The 14,132-nt window shown below is 43.1% G+C and overlaps 1 protein-coding gene across 1 annotated transcript; it reads right to left on the bottom strand.

The window, feature by feature from the left end:
* Positions 1-932: 932 nt before the first annotated feature.
* On the bottom strand, positions 933-3,579 carry TSLP (thymic stromal lymphopoietin). The gene is made up of 2 exons (XM_053566893.1): positions 3,264-3,579; positions 933-1,255 (listed from the first exon to the last, which is right to left on the bottom strand). The coding sequence occupies exons 1-2, from the start codon at positions 3,441-3,443 to the stop codon at positions 1,094-1,096; spliced, it is 342 nt and encodes a 113-aa protein (XP_053422868.1). The 5' UTR covers positions 3,444-3,579; the 3' UTR covers positions 933-1,093.
* Positions 3,580-14,132: the final 10,553 nt, after the last annotated feature.

The raw sequence follows: 14,132 nt of genomic DNA, 5'->3' as shown, positions 1-14,132 counted from the left end.
GGACTAGTGATATCATTTAAGAAAAGGTTGATTGGATTGCATCCCAAAGCTACTTGTCTCTGAGTAGTCTCTCCTATAGGCAGGACCAACAAATATAACGTACGGGGGTGGGGGTGGGTGGTGATCAAAAGGCTCCGAGGATGAGCAGAAGTATAAACCTAAAGAAAAGTGATGTCCCTTAGAAAAGTATGTGTGAACATTTTCCACAAAGCTTAAAAGACCATTCTTATGAAACTAATTTGAGAATTATTTTATTAAGAAATATATAATATCAATTGCAAGGGAACATGTACATTTTCAAAGGTGCTCACAAAATAAATTAAAAATACATTCTATAAATTTGAAAATGATATATAGAGTAGCTATAACAAGGATACTTCTATGACATTGATGACTGGCTTGTGGCAGTAATTCTCAGCTGGAGTTGTATAAGCTTTATTCCAGGAAAGAAACCTAAAAGGTTTCTTTGTAGTAGAAGAACTTTTTCCTTCGAAGAACAAAATGTTGAACTCAATGATAGTATCTAAACCACTATTTAAAAGGCAGATATTTCTTCTACATGTATTGACATTTCTTGTGCTAAAACTTATGAGCCAGTCATCAATGTCCTAGAAGCTTCCCAGACATGTGAGGGGTAGTACTTCTCCTGCATTATAAACTTAAATTGAAAAATGAAAGCTTGGCTTGGTGCCTGTGGCTCAAGCGGCTAAGGCGCCAGCCACATACACCTGAACTGGCGGGTTCGAATCCAGCCCGGGCCCACCAACCAACAATGAAGGCTGCAACCAAAAAAAAAAAAAAAATAGCCAGGCGCTGTGGCGGGCGCCTGTAATCCCAGCTATTCGGGAGGCAGAGGCAGGAGAATTGCTTGAGCCCAAGAGTTGGAGGTTGCTGTGAGCTGTGATGCCACAGCACTCTACCCAGGGTGACACAGCACTCTACCCAGGGTGACAGCTTGAGGCTCTGTCTCAAAAAAAAGAAAGCTTACAAAAATAAGTTAAATTTTTCTGTATTTAAAAAATAGCTATTGGTTGTGTTTTAAATGTCACAGTTAGAGTTAATGTTCTATCTACTTAATAAAAATGATTTCTTTTCATGCTGTGAGATATGACCATAACAAAGAACGTTTCTTTTGTTTCTGAAAAGGTCGACGGAAACGACGCCACAATCCCAGTATTTGTGAAACTTGTTCCAGGCATTTATTTGTTGTGACTTCTCTTTTCTTTCCTTTCTTCATTGCCTGGGTGTTATCTATCTGTGGAATAGGAGAATCAATAGTCAAAATTAATTTTCACTATCTTTAGCGACTCTTGAATGCCGGTTATCTTTCCTTCTCTATGTAAATCTATCTCTCAGTGTGTTCCCAAAGCACCTGCTTACTATGTAGTAATGTGTGTTTTTCTAGGGATCTACCACCTAACTCTGGCCTTGAGGCCAAACACTATCTCCTTTGCTAAGCCTCTGCTAGTTGCTCAGATCTTTCTTCAGGAACTGCTCAGAGTGTGTGTTATTTAACTTGGCTTGCACATGTTCTTAAGTTGCATCATGGGTATTCCCCACAGTGCTGAGTACCAAGTTTTATACCTAGGAAACACTTGATATTTGTTAAATGACTAAATAAATGAATAGAATTCTGATTTCATGATCTGATAAGATCATAAGTTCCTCACGGGCAGGACCTATGTTCCACATCTTTATAGGCATAATTTAGTAAACCTAGTCTATTATTTGGTCCCAAAGTACTTCTGTTCCCTATCCCTTCACCACCTGGATGTCTGACAGACCCCTGAAGATATATTTTAATAGAGGATTCTGGTATATTCTTTTATGTGGATATTGGCCTCTCTGACAAACAGTATTCAGATCAACAAAGTCCCTGGGCAATTAAGCAAAAATTTTACAGTTTCCAATTTGCTAAATCATAATTATTGTAGGGTTTCAATTTCACTTTTGGGCTTGAGAGGGGACTGAAATAAATTTTACTGGACTCCCCTTTTCTCAAATGTTGTTCAAGAACTTGAGTTAGCCTATCTGTCCTTTGTTGATCATCTTAAATGAATGAACTTCGTCATAACCAGCTGTAGATTTGCCAGGTTCTCCTTGATAAGAAGGCATAGGGCCAGACAGGTTTCTCATATTGCCACCTCGTACTGACTTTCCCTCAAGTTCAACCCAGATCAGCCCTATCGTTTCAATTCCCATCCCTTAACGTGTGACAGTCTTGGCCACTGAGACACTCAGATTGCAGACTGATAAAGTCCACCTGATTAATAAACAGCAATCACACACATCTGCACTTGCCTCTCTCTTTCTTAAACTTGTCATCATGATGATAAAGTCTCTTCTTCTCTTGCCAATAAAATAAACATATACTAAGCACTAGTTGTGTGCCAGCCACTGTACCAACTGCTTCTACATGCATGGACTCATTTAATTCTCATAAACATCCTACTTACTTTGCTACTAATATGCTACTTATTTTGCCCACGAAGCCAAGGCACAAAAAGTAAGTAATCTATCCAAGTCTAGAGAATTAGAAGTTATAGTGCCAGGATACAAAGTCAGGCAGTCTCCAGACTATACTATCCACTATCTTTAGCTATCCTTGAACGCTGGTTATCTTTCCTTCTCTATGTAAATCCATCTCTCAGTGTGTTCCCAAAGCACCTGCTTACTCTATGGTAGTGTGTATTTTTCTAGGGATCTACCACCTAACTCTGGCCCTGAGGCCACACTCTCCACTACACTATCTCCATATTTAAAGCTACACAATCCTTCAACTGCACATAACTTCACGTGCAAAAGGCTATTCTGTAAAGAGACAGCAATAGTTCCCAGACAGGCATTTAAGCAAACTTAAGATGGAGACTTTATGCACAACATGACCTTTTAGGAAAGAAGCGTAAGTGACTAGCCCCAGCAGTGATGTTCAAACTTTGGACCTCTTAAGAGAGCCTCACACGCTGAGCTTTTGCTTTTGAAGGTCTGGATTGGGACTCTACAAATTGGCATTTTTAAAATCATGCGACTTAAGGTTCAGAACCATTAATTCAGCTACGACAGAATCAGAATCTTAGAAATAGGCGAGTTTGGGTCCCGGTGTCAACGTGAGACTGACTGACCACCTACAATTTGTACCTGGCTGATTTTCTCTTTGGAAGATAAAACTTGAATAAAAATCAGAAAGACTTGTGCACAAAGCCGCCGTTTCATGCAAGGCGAGCTGGACGGTGTTCCAGCGAGCCCCGCGGCATCCGGCTTACCTGGACCCCCGGGTAGCCCGGGCACTGCAGCGCGAAGGCGGCGCGGGTCGTCAGCGCGAACACCTCCCGGGAGAGGGACGTGCAGCCGGGAGTGGGACTGAAGGTCACGCGCTCGATTTCAGCGAGGCAATGCGACTGCTCACAGGCGATGAAGTTTATGAGAAAAGGAGAAAACGCCATAAAGAAAAATCAAAGAGCGGCTTGCTGTGCACGGAGTGCAAAGGGCGACGAGGGAGCGGGTCGAGACGCAGCAAAGATGTCTCCAGTGAGAGAGGAGAGGTCACGGAGGAGGCGAGCGACCGAGAAGCGACAGAGAAGCGACCGAGGGGCGTGGCGAGAGCAGCAGCGGGCGCTTGACGCGACAGGACCGTCACCGCCTTCGCTCCGCCCCCGTCTCCAGCCCCGAGGCCGCTAAAAGCCCGCGCCCAGCGCGGAGGCCCCGGCCCCGGCAGGTGGTGCCCCTGACACGGTTCCTTGGTCCCAGCTCGCGATTTGCCTTTCCTCCTCAGAGGAAGACGGGCAGCCTCTCCCGGAATCCCGCTCGGTCCAGAGAGAGACCTCCTCCCTCTAAACTGGAACAAAAGTGGCTTCCCAAGCTGGGTGCAGCCCCGTTCTGGTAGCCCAGATGTCTCCAGAGGGGCTGGCGGCGCCCCAGAGCTCGGAGGTTTGCCCGGGGTTCTGTGCACACTGGGTACCCGCTCCCAGAAAGGATTCCATCTGCAAAGCCAGCGGCACTGACCATTTACTCACCTTGTTATTACAGGAGACAGTGCTGTTGAACTGGGTAGTTTTGGTCTAGAAAGAGAGAAAAAGAGAGAGGAGAGAGAGAGAATGAATACATCAAGAATAAAGGCTCTTGAGTCCGCCGGGAAGATTACTCTCTAACTCCCTCTCCCAGGCTTTAAAGTTGCTCTGAAAGAAGTTTCTACTTAGGTATCTGTTTCCTCTGTCCCTGACAAGGCAGAGACCTGCTTCGCCTTCTTATGGTGCTGACTAGAGTTTGAAACTGAACATCGAAGCGTCTCAGACGGAGCCTCCTCTTCCCCCTCCCCCCACCCCCGGCCTCAGCAGGGACATCTGCACACAGCCCTAGGCACGAGAGCAACAGTGTCATTCTTCGGGTGCCCACGTGTACCTTGTAGCCATTCGTGCACACAAACTCTATCTAGAAATTAGAATACTCAGGAAAACAATTTCTCCTGTATGTTAGGAAATCCAAACCACGTCACATCCTGGAGTAGCAACCTGAAACATCTGGAACTCGAGGAAGGCCTGAAGCATAGCTAGCTTCTCCCCTTAGCTAAACACACTCCTTAGGGCTTAGGTCTTAAGAATTCTTCTGTTTTATTCTTTCTCAAGCCCTTGTCCCCACTGTCTTTTTCCTTCATAGTGAAAGCAGCAGTTTAGCAAAGGGTAGACACCCTGGTGACATGTTACCTTTTGACACTTGCTCCTCAATCACCATTGCACAGTTAGAACACACGAATTTCTAGCTAGCATTTTAGATGCGAAGTATGTTTGAATATCACTTGTAAAATTTTTCGTTAAAATTATGGGCCATGATATTTTCCTAAATCATTTGTCTTTTCTAGGAAGTTAAATTGTTGTTTAAGTGCACGTATGCCTACTCTCTCATGAGGATACATTTGTTTAAAAATTTTTTTCTCCACTTACCTCTTTCATATACTTCTCCAGTTCTGTAGCAATAATCACACTTTTCTCTCTAATCTCCTTAAAGTCACAGTTAGTGAAGTCGTAAGTTAGCACCAGCCCTACCATTTGCAGGATGAAGATCTTCCTGTAAAAAACTGACAGAGCAAATAGTAAGGCATCAGAGAATGTATTTGGAAACCTAATTCCACCCTAATCTCACACTAAACTCTTCCCACCAAGGCTGGACTATGTCTATGTCTGCAAGGCAAGCCCAAGGGGCCAGAGCCCAGGCACCAGCCTGAGCCTTTCCCTCTCAGTACCCATGCTGTTGCCTTAAGTTGGAGTCTCCCTGATGCTCTAGAGCTTTCTGGCTTTACATATATAACACCTAAACGCCTACGGGTCCTTTTCTCGGAGGCCAATGAGTTTCTTCCATGTCATCCTCTTCCTTTATAGAATTCTGAATTGGTGAAAGAGAAAAAAAAATAGGACTAGCCAAATCTATGGAATTTTAACATTGGTAAAATCATCAGGAATTTCCCACACCTTCTTCTTCTTTTTTTTTTTTTTTTGTTGTTTTCCCCTTTGCCCTCGCCCTTGATATGTGCTTGAAAGTGCTTTAAGAAATGGATACCCACTTCTTTCTGCTTCAGGGCGGTTACCACCACCAACCCTTTGTCTTTAGGAAGAACACCTTCTGAAACCAGAAGCCCTGTTTGGACTGGGTACCTCTGTCTGTGCATCCTGAACACCTCTGAGCATTTCTTTTAGCCACTTTTGACTGGTGCTTTACCTCCTCCGTGGCTACTGAGGAACCCACGTGCTTACTAACGGGATGCTTTGGAGAGCAGGTGAAGTCTCCGGCTTGGACCGTGTCAAAGCATGAAATGTGCAATCGTGACCAATCCTTAGGGCAGGAACGACAAGAGCTCGCCGGAAAGGCTATGTTAACCACTGTGATAAAAATGTGTCAAATGGTTTATGAAGTGAGTGTATGATGCCCCATAATCATATCATTGTATACAGTTATGATTTAATAAAAAAAAAAAAAAAAAAGAGCTCGAAATAAATGGGGAAAGTTCTAATGGGCCTCGTCCTCAAAACTTCCGCTTCCCAATGCTCCCATATCAATTTCAGGGAAAGCCCTACGGTTGGTGACTGGGGGCACCTTAGGAGCAGAGACCAACTATCACAAGTTCTGATAGATGTCATCAACTTTTAAAACCACAGAGGCAAGGGCCTTGCCGCCGTACAGCCCTATTCTTAAGGCCAGTGTAACACTGACTACGCGGCAGGAGAAGCTGGGCGGGACAGCTTGGCCTGGTGCGCCCGGGGCGCGCGCGGAGAAGATGCGGTCAGGAGCGCGGCTGCCCGAGCGCGACTGCCCAGAGGCGGCGCGCGCTCTGACCTTTGGTGCGCGCTGCCTCCTCTGCGCTTAGCCTTGCGCGGCGCAGCCTGGACTACTTCGGTCACTAAGTCTGAGCCTGGGCACTGCGTTTAGGGACCCAAGAAGTGGAAAGTTTGATGGGCTCAGATTTGCACTCGCAAACCCTTGTTAGTCGAGAAAAAGAGCTTAAGCGCAGCCAAGTACGTCAGGGAGTGCTCCAGAGAGGATGACTGACTGCCTTCCAGCGCCAGCAGCAGCGCCAATAGAAGGTTGAAAAGAGGGAGGGCCAGCACCCACCGGGCTGTCGGGTTAAATCTCACTCCTCACCGAGGTTGGCCAATGCAGCCCTGGGCCGTCTCGACGCCCGGATCCTCTCTGCCTTCCCCCTCGCCCCCTCCCTCTGCGTGCCAGAGCCTGCATGGCCCCGGTCCTCAGGGAAGTTCCTGGGAATCGTCACCGGGAGCCCACGGGGCTGCGCTCCCCACGTGAGTCCTAGCAAATGTCACAGGCCACGAGGATCCTGGGAACGAGAGCAGGGAATGGCTATAATTGCGGGAAAAACACTGTCAGGGGCAAACTCGCGCCAAAGGTAAACTTTTTTTTTTTTTTTAATTGAAGGCATTCGACAGCTATATCAGTACAGCTGGACCCAGTTCACTGATGTTAGGTCTGGGAATAAAGGTTATGGTGATAACAGAAGTGTCAGAAAGCCTCTGATTCACTGCCAGCTTCAAAGATGGGCGTTTCTGGAACCGTCAAAATGTTGGACTTAGGTCATCATGTCATTCTTTGAAAAAGAAGCCCCCCCGCCCGCTTTCCGTCATCACCAGCTTCTCAGGGTTTTGCGGGAAGGTGCCAGAGCCTGATTCATTTGTTCTGACATCCAGAGATGATTCTGGTCAGCAGCTGGATGTTGGATAGGCAGACAGGAGATACAGACCCAGATTGCTTCACCGGGTTGGGATAGCTCCAAGGCATAAAGGCAGGGGATAGTGGCTGCATCTGTCTCCCTCACCTCACACGCCTTTCCCTCTAGCGGCTGGCCATAGGGCCAGGGGGTGTGAATCCCCACAGGAACCTTCAGCTACTTCTCTTAATTGCTGATGGTGCCAGGGATGGCAGAAGGCGGCAGCTGAGCTTTCTCTTGCATCCTTCTGAAGATGTAACCAGCGTGTCTTCCTTTCTTTGCCCCCCCCAAAACATTGTGTTTATGATGTTTGCCTGTCTTTGTAAAATAAAAGCGAGGCAGGCAGGGTGCTTTCTCAGCTCTCCTGGAAATCCCAGAAGGCATCTCTTTGCCTGTTAAACACATTTCTACAAATTTGTCCTCATGGCCCTCAGTTTATCTGAAATTATGTGACCTCTTAGATGACCTCAATTATGTTATTTTTCTGCTCACAAACTATTTATAGACTTGAAGTTGTTTGAAGATTTACAATTACCACTCCCTCATTGGATCCAAGCTGTGTTTCCAGTCTTCTCCCATCATTCTCCTAGGCTTCTGCCCAGCAGGATCTGACGGTGACATGCTCTAATCACGCCCTGAGCTTTCTCACCCTCCTCAGGGGCTGGATTCTTGTGCCATTCAATGTTTATCTTCTTTGACATCTCCAAAAGTGGCCTCCTATCTGGATATGACTTTAATATCTTCTAAGACTTATTTCTTTATTTATTTTTTAGAGATAGAGTCTCACTTTTGTTGCCCTCAGTAGAGTGCGTGGTGTCACAGCTCACAGCAACCTCTAGCTCTTGGGCTTAGGTGATTCTCTTGCCTCAGCCTCCCGAGTAGCTGGGACTACAGGCGCCCGCTACAAGGCCCAACTATTTTTTTGTTGCAGTTTAGCCGGGGCTGGGTTTGAACCCTCCACCCTCGGTATATGGGGCTGGCGCCCTACTCACTGAGCCACAGGCACCGGCCTATTTATTTTTTTTTTTTGAGACAGAGCCTCAAGCTGTCACCCTGGGTAGAGTGCTGTGGCATCACAGATCACAACAACCTCCAACTCCTGGGCTCAAGCGATTCTCCTGCCTCCACCTCCCAAGTATCTGGGACTACAGGCACCTGCCGCAACACCCGGCTATTTTTTTTTTTTTTTTTTTTGGTTGCAGCCGTTGGTGGGCTGGATTCGAACCTGCCTGCTCAGGTGTATGTGGCTGGCGCTTTAGCCACTTGAGCCACAGGTGCTGAGCCAACATATTTATTTTGGGCTTCCCTTTTATGGCTTCTGCAGATTATATAATATTTCAATAGTGTTTTTAATCTTATTTTTTTATTAGATTATGAGTTCCTAAACGTTAAGTAAAGTTTTATAATAATTTTTTTACTATCTACTTTTTTCAAAAGTATTTGAAGTGACTTGAAATAAATGCATTGGTGCCAAAAGGTAAAAAACAGTTAAGACAAAATAAAAGACTGGAACTAAAGAACGGAGGAGGTCAGGATCAGGTGCAGGGAAACCTGTAGAAAAGCATTATCAGGAATTGAACAATTAGGACACTGGAGCTCAATGGTGAATTCTAAGCTTCCAAACAGCCAGCCAAAGTAGACTATGACAACCTCTACTGCATACAAATTCATTAGGGAAGCCGATTTTTCTTAGGCCACTGGTCATCACCATAGCCACAGTAGGACTCAGTTTTTTTTTTTTTGTAGAGACAGAGTCTCACTTTATGGCCCTTGGTAGAGTGCCATGGCATCACACAGCTCACAGCAACCTCCCAACTCCTGGGCTTAAGCGATTCTCTTGCCTCAGCCTCCCAAGTAGCTGGGACTACAGGCGCCAGCTATTTTTTTTGGTTGCAGTTCAGCCAGGGCTGGGTTTGAACCCGCCACCCTCGGTATATGGGGCCGGCGCCTTACCAACTGAGCCACAGGCGCCGCCCAGGACTCAGTTTTATGTACTACATGTAATAGGCAATGGATCCTTGATAGATTGAAGCATATTAATCATCTATGAAAATCATTGTTAGGAAGCAAATTATTTTATTCTGAAAGGACCTCTCTATCAAGAATTCTTTTTCTAGCCCTTTCCTTCCATCTTTCTAGAATCTACTTATGTCTTTTCTGGGGCAACCATTCAGGCCAGGGCATCCTTCTGAAAACTCTTGGTGGGTTGAAAATCTTCTTGTTTTTCTGTTTACTTTTGTTCAATTGCTGAAGGTATGAATAGTATCTAGGTGTGTAAGTTTGGGAAATCCTAGGTTAGGCCAAGAATGGTGTGTTTTCCACATGGTAGGAAATAGAAGTAAGGTCATTTGTAGCCCTCTGTTGTTACTCAGGGATCTTAGGCAATACTCTCACCCAGGAGCTGGGGAGACAACCGTGGCATAGCTCTCTTTTCTCCTACCGTCACTAAAAACATATGTTATTCATGTTCTTAATATTTTTATTTCTTATTTTAATAATAGTTTTTCTCCTTTCTTTTATTCCCTTTTCTCCCTTCCTCTTTTAATACTTCTTTCCTCCTTTTGTTTGAACTGCCCTAAATATTTAAAGTAAGCTAGACCTCATGCAATACTCAATTTGGTTCTGAAAAGTAGATTCAAGTTGCCAAGCAATATGGCTGGTATTTTAAAAAACACCTTATTAAACTTATTTTTGGACTTAAAAATGAAAAAGATATACGAGAATTAATTGATGAGATAGAGAAGATTTCCCTCTAGGGAGTAAGAAAAGCCAATGGCACCAACTTAAGTGTGGTTAGGATAACAATGGACTTTCCTCAGCAGGAGGATGTTTTTTGGGGCCTGGAAGTGAAGTGCATTGCTCTGGATTCTTTAGGATGCTACTCATGTAATCACTCTTCTCGGTTTTCATATCCTCATACAGAAAGGAAAGTAACTCTATGCAAAGGAGAACAGGGTTGCTGCTTTGAAACTCTACCTCACTGTTCATAGTTATATCTGTACCCTAGGTACTATTATTTATGTACTGTGAAGTAGCCAGTGGAAAGTTTGTGATGACTGCAGCATTATATCAACTCCCCCCCACTCTTTTGCATTATACGTTTGTGTTCAAGCAGCTTTACTCTTGGTTTGAATCACTGATTTGGTTCATCAAACTCCAGACTTCTTTAAGTTCCTTTGGGGACATCTGTGGACCAGAAAGTGGAGCAAAGGAATTTCCTATGACAAATGTAAAAATCTCTTTCATTTTATTTTATTCCCAGGCTGGTGATACCTGTTATAATTAGCTTATAGCTGAGAAATATTGCCATATCTTTTTGAATTAGGGACTAAAGGAGACTAAACATATTCATGTAAACCTAGTGCTTTCATTCATTCCACTGTGAGAGACTGTCTGACTCTTAGCCAGTTGGGAGTAGAAGAAGCTCTCACTTCATTGTCTTTTTACAACATACAAGGACATAAATGTGGAGAAAATTGTTCAATAATGTGGGAGTTGAGGTTTCTGAGAATGTTTCAAAAAGTTGTAGAAGAGGTGAGAGCTTAAAGAAATTTCCAACTGTGGAGACTGTAAGGATATTTACTATCTGAATATCTTCTATTACTCTCAGCCCTTCCCTATCCCGCTTTATACCTTGGGAAGCTGACCTGTAAAGAACTGCCTTGACAGGATCCCTTGACATCCAGCTTCTTGTTGGTTTCAGCCAATGGGACATATTGCCAAGAGATTAGAGCAATATCTACATTTGGATTTAAATTTGTCCACTTTCCTGCCATTGGCTCACCATAGATTGGATGCTTTCTTCTATTGGGGGCCACAGTTCCTATTAGTTGACCTTTTCATTCGATACTACCAAATTTTGGTAAACATTTCATCCTTTTGTCTTTTTAGGTCTAAGGGTGTTAGGACAGGCCTGGGGGTACTGTCCTATTCCAAAATTATAGCTGCGCTGGGCCAGACCTAGTTTATATCCATTTATCTGGATTTATTTATTTTATTATTATTATTATTATTATTATTATTATTATTTTGCAGTTTTTGGCCAGGGCTGGGTTTGAACCCGTCACCTCCAGCATATGGGGCCGGCACCCTGCTCCTTTGAGCCACAGGCGCCACCCTGGAATAATTTATTAATAATACTTCTTATTACCCTCAAAAGTGTCAGTTTCAAAAATAAGTTATGGAATTATTGTTGATTTTCCTCCTTATACTCTTTGTAAACAGTCCCTTTATTAAATTCCTGTAATTACTCTGTTTTTATTTCCTGGGGGCCCCTGACTAATACTTACAGTAGTCACCAGTATATCATCACATGAAGCCATTTACAAACAATCCTTTCCCAACCTTTTATATCCACACTGGCATTATACCAGTTGTATAACTCTAGCACTGTAAACAATGGCACTTAATATTTCATTAAATTCTGACTTTCAGAAAAAGTTTCCTTGCTCTTCACTGTGAAAAATGAATTATAAGAACTTCAGCAATTTCCTTTTGTCCCTCTCCCCATATGACATCTCTTCTTAGTAATATCACCAGCCAGGATTTACAAGAATACCATGCACCTATTGGAGTCCATTGTGTAATTTGCTTCTTAGTTGAGCCCTCATTGTTTATGGTTAAAAGGGTCTTTGCAAAAGTGACTACTGGGTGAGTCAGGGGGTAGCCATTCATATATTTTTGTCTCATTAAGTTCTGCTTTCTTCCCATAGTCCCATTGAGAGCTTCTGAGAAGTGTTGTCTGAGAATTCCAGACTCATGGTGGGGGTAGAAGGAGAAAGAAATGGAAAAGAAGCCGGTTGCGGAAAGTTGGGCAAGAGAATAAATGGGCAGCAAAGAATATAAGGTCTCAGAATTTAGCCTGAGGTCTATTGTGAGTGGTACTATCACCCACTCAATGATCTTGGGGGTGTCAAAAAATAAATAATTTTTTTTTTAAGGAGAACATTGTTGCAAGTGTAGAGCAGAGGATCAGCAAATGACAGCTTGTAAGCTAAACTCTGCCTGCCTGTCTGCTTTTGTGAATAATTTTTCACTGGAGCACATTCATGCTCAATTTTTTTACAGTATTGTCTCTGGCGACTTTCATGCTGCAAAGACAGAGTGGAGCAGTTTTGACAGAAACCATTTGGCCTGCAAAGCCTAAAATATTTGCTTTCTTATCTTTTACAGAAAAAGTTTCTTTCTGGTCTAGAGAATCATACCACTCATACTTAACAATAAATAGGTTTGGTTATTGATGCTCTGTAGTGTGTTTAAGCCTTCTGCAAAAAAGTATCAACAGTGTCTAAGAGTTCCATGGCCCCAAACCTGTAACATCACCATTACTATAGTTTTTCAATCATGTGAATTTTTTTCCCTTTGTTCTGACTTCTAGCTCTTGCTCCTCAACATTTTTAGCATAAACTCCTAATTCACATTAAGGATCTCCTAAAAATCTTGATTATATTCCCAAGTACTGAAATCTTTCCTTGTACATCCAACAGCTTTAAAGGTGCAAATCTCCTTTGAAGAGCTGTCCTTCCAAAACTACATTTGAAAAGAGGATATGGTAGGCAGTGCCTGTGGCTCAAAGGAGTAGGGCACAAGCTCCATATATCGGAGGTGGTGGGTTCAAACCCGGTCCCGGCCAACACTGCAAAAAAAAAAAAAAAAAAAGGATATGGCATTTAATAACAGTTATAAATACTTTATACATTATTATTTTATATGGTTTTATAAAACCAGGGAAATACATCAAAACTCCTTATCTCAGAGAGTATAGGCTAGGCTTATCTGTTTGAAAGAAGAGATTTACAGAATTGTAGTGAGTTATTTCTATTAGAAGGATATGCCAATTTACAACTCCATTGTAATTTAATTCAATAAAGAATACTTATCTCCCTCTAAACTCCCATACGATGAATTTTGTTACTTTTCCCCTATGTACACGTGTTTTTGTAAAGTCAGAGATTTTTTTTGTCGTTGTTGGTTAGTTTTTTAAAGGACTTCTTATAGAGAACAATCATTTTTAAATAATCTGGATAATTGTAGACGCATGCACTTGAATTTGTATTATGATCTTGATATCTGAATTCTATTTAGGGCCTAACACATTGCCTGCATTCATTGTATCTTAATATAACTCAGTTCTACTTACTATTTATTGAGCAACTTTACTGTGCTTACATAGTCTGTTTTCTCTTTATGCCTCACTGGGTGATGTAGAAAGGAGTTAGTGTATACAAAAGCCCTTGAGGGTTTGGAGGAGAGGACCAACTATGGGTTTTATGAGTTGAAATGCAAAACCCTGAGCATACAAGTCTCCTGTCATCTTTAGTTAGAGAAAACTGCCTGCCACTAGATGTCTCAGTGGGAGTGTACAACATCACACACACCTGAGAAATAAACAGTGTTCTAGAGCAGTTGTGTAATGAGCAGACTTGGGCATTTTTATCTCATTTTGCAAAGGGCTTGGAGTGTCAGTCTTCATGAGTCATTATTTTTCAGTTGCAGAGTGAGGCTCTCTGTCTTATTCTGCGCAGGCTGCAATGACACAATTCCATAAACTGGGTGTCTTAAACAACAGACGTTTATTGTTCACTGTTCTGAAGACTGGGGAGTCCAAAGTCAAAGTGCTGGGCACTTCTACTTGGTCCCTGATGAGGGCTATTTTCATTGCTTGCAGGTGACCTTATTTTTGGTTTATCTTCATGCAGTGGGGAGATAGATAAATAGGAGAGAGAGAGAGAGAATATAAATCTCTGCTGTCTTTTCTGACAGGGCATGAAGACTAAACCCCCAGGACCTAATGCTAATTAGGTCCCAACGGACCCACCTCCAGATGCCATCACATGGGAGATTAGAGTTTCATCACATGAATTTTGTATCTATATGATACATAGCAAAAAAAAAAAAAAGAACCAAGCATTTTCTGAAGTAG

This window comes from Nycticebus coucang, chromosome 17 (genome assembly GCF_027406575.1).
Source record: "Nycticebus coucang isolate mNycCou1 chromosome 17, mNycCou1.pri, whole genome shotgun sequence".
NCBI lineage: Eukaryota > Metazoa > Chordata > Mammalia > Primates > Lorisidae > Nycticebus > Nycticebus coucang.
This window is presented reverse-complemented; position numbering and strand designations above follow the sequence as displayed.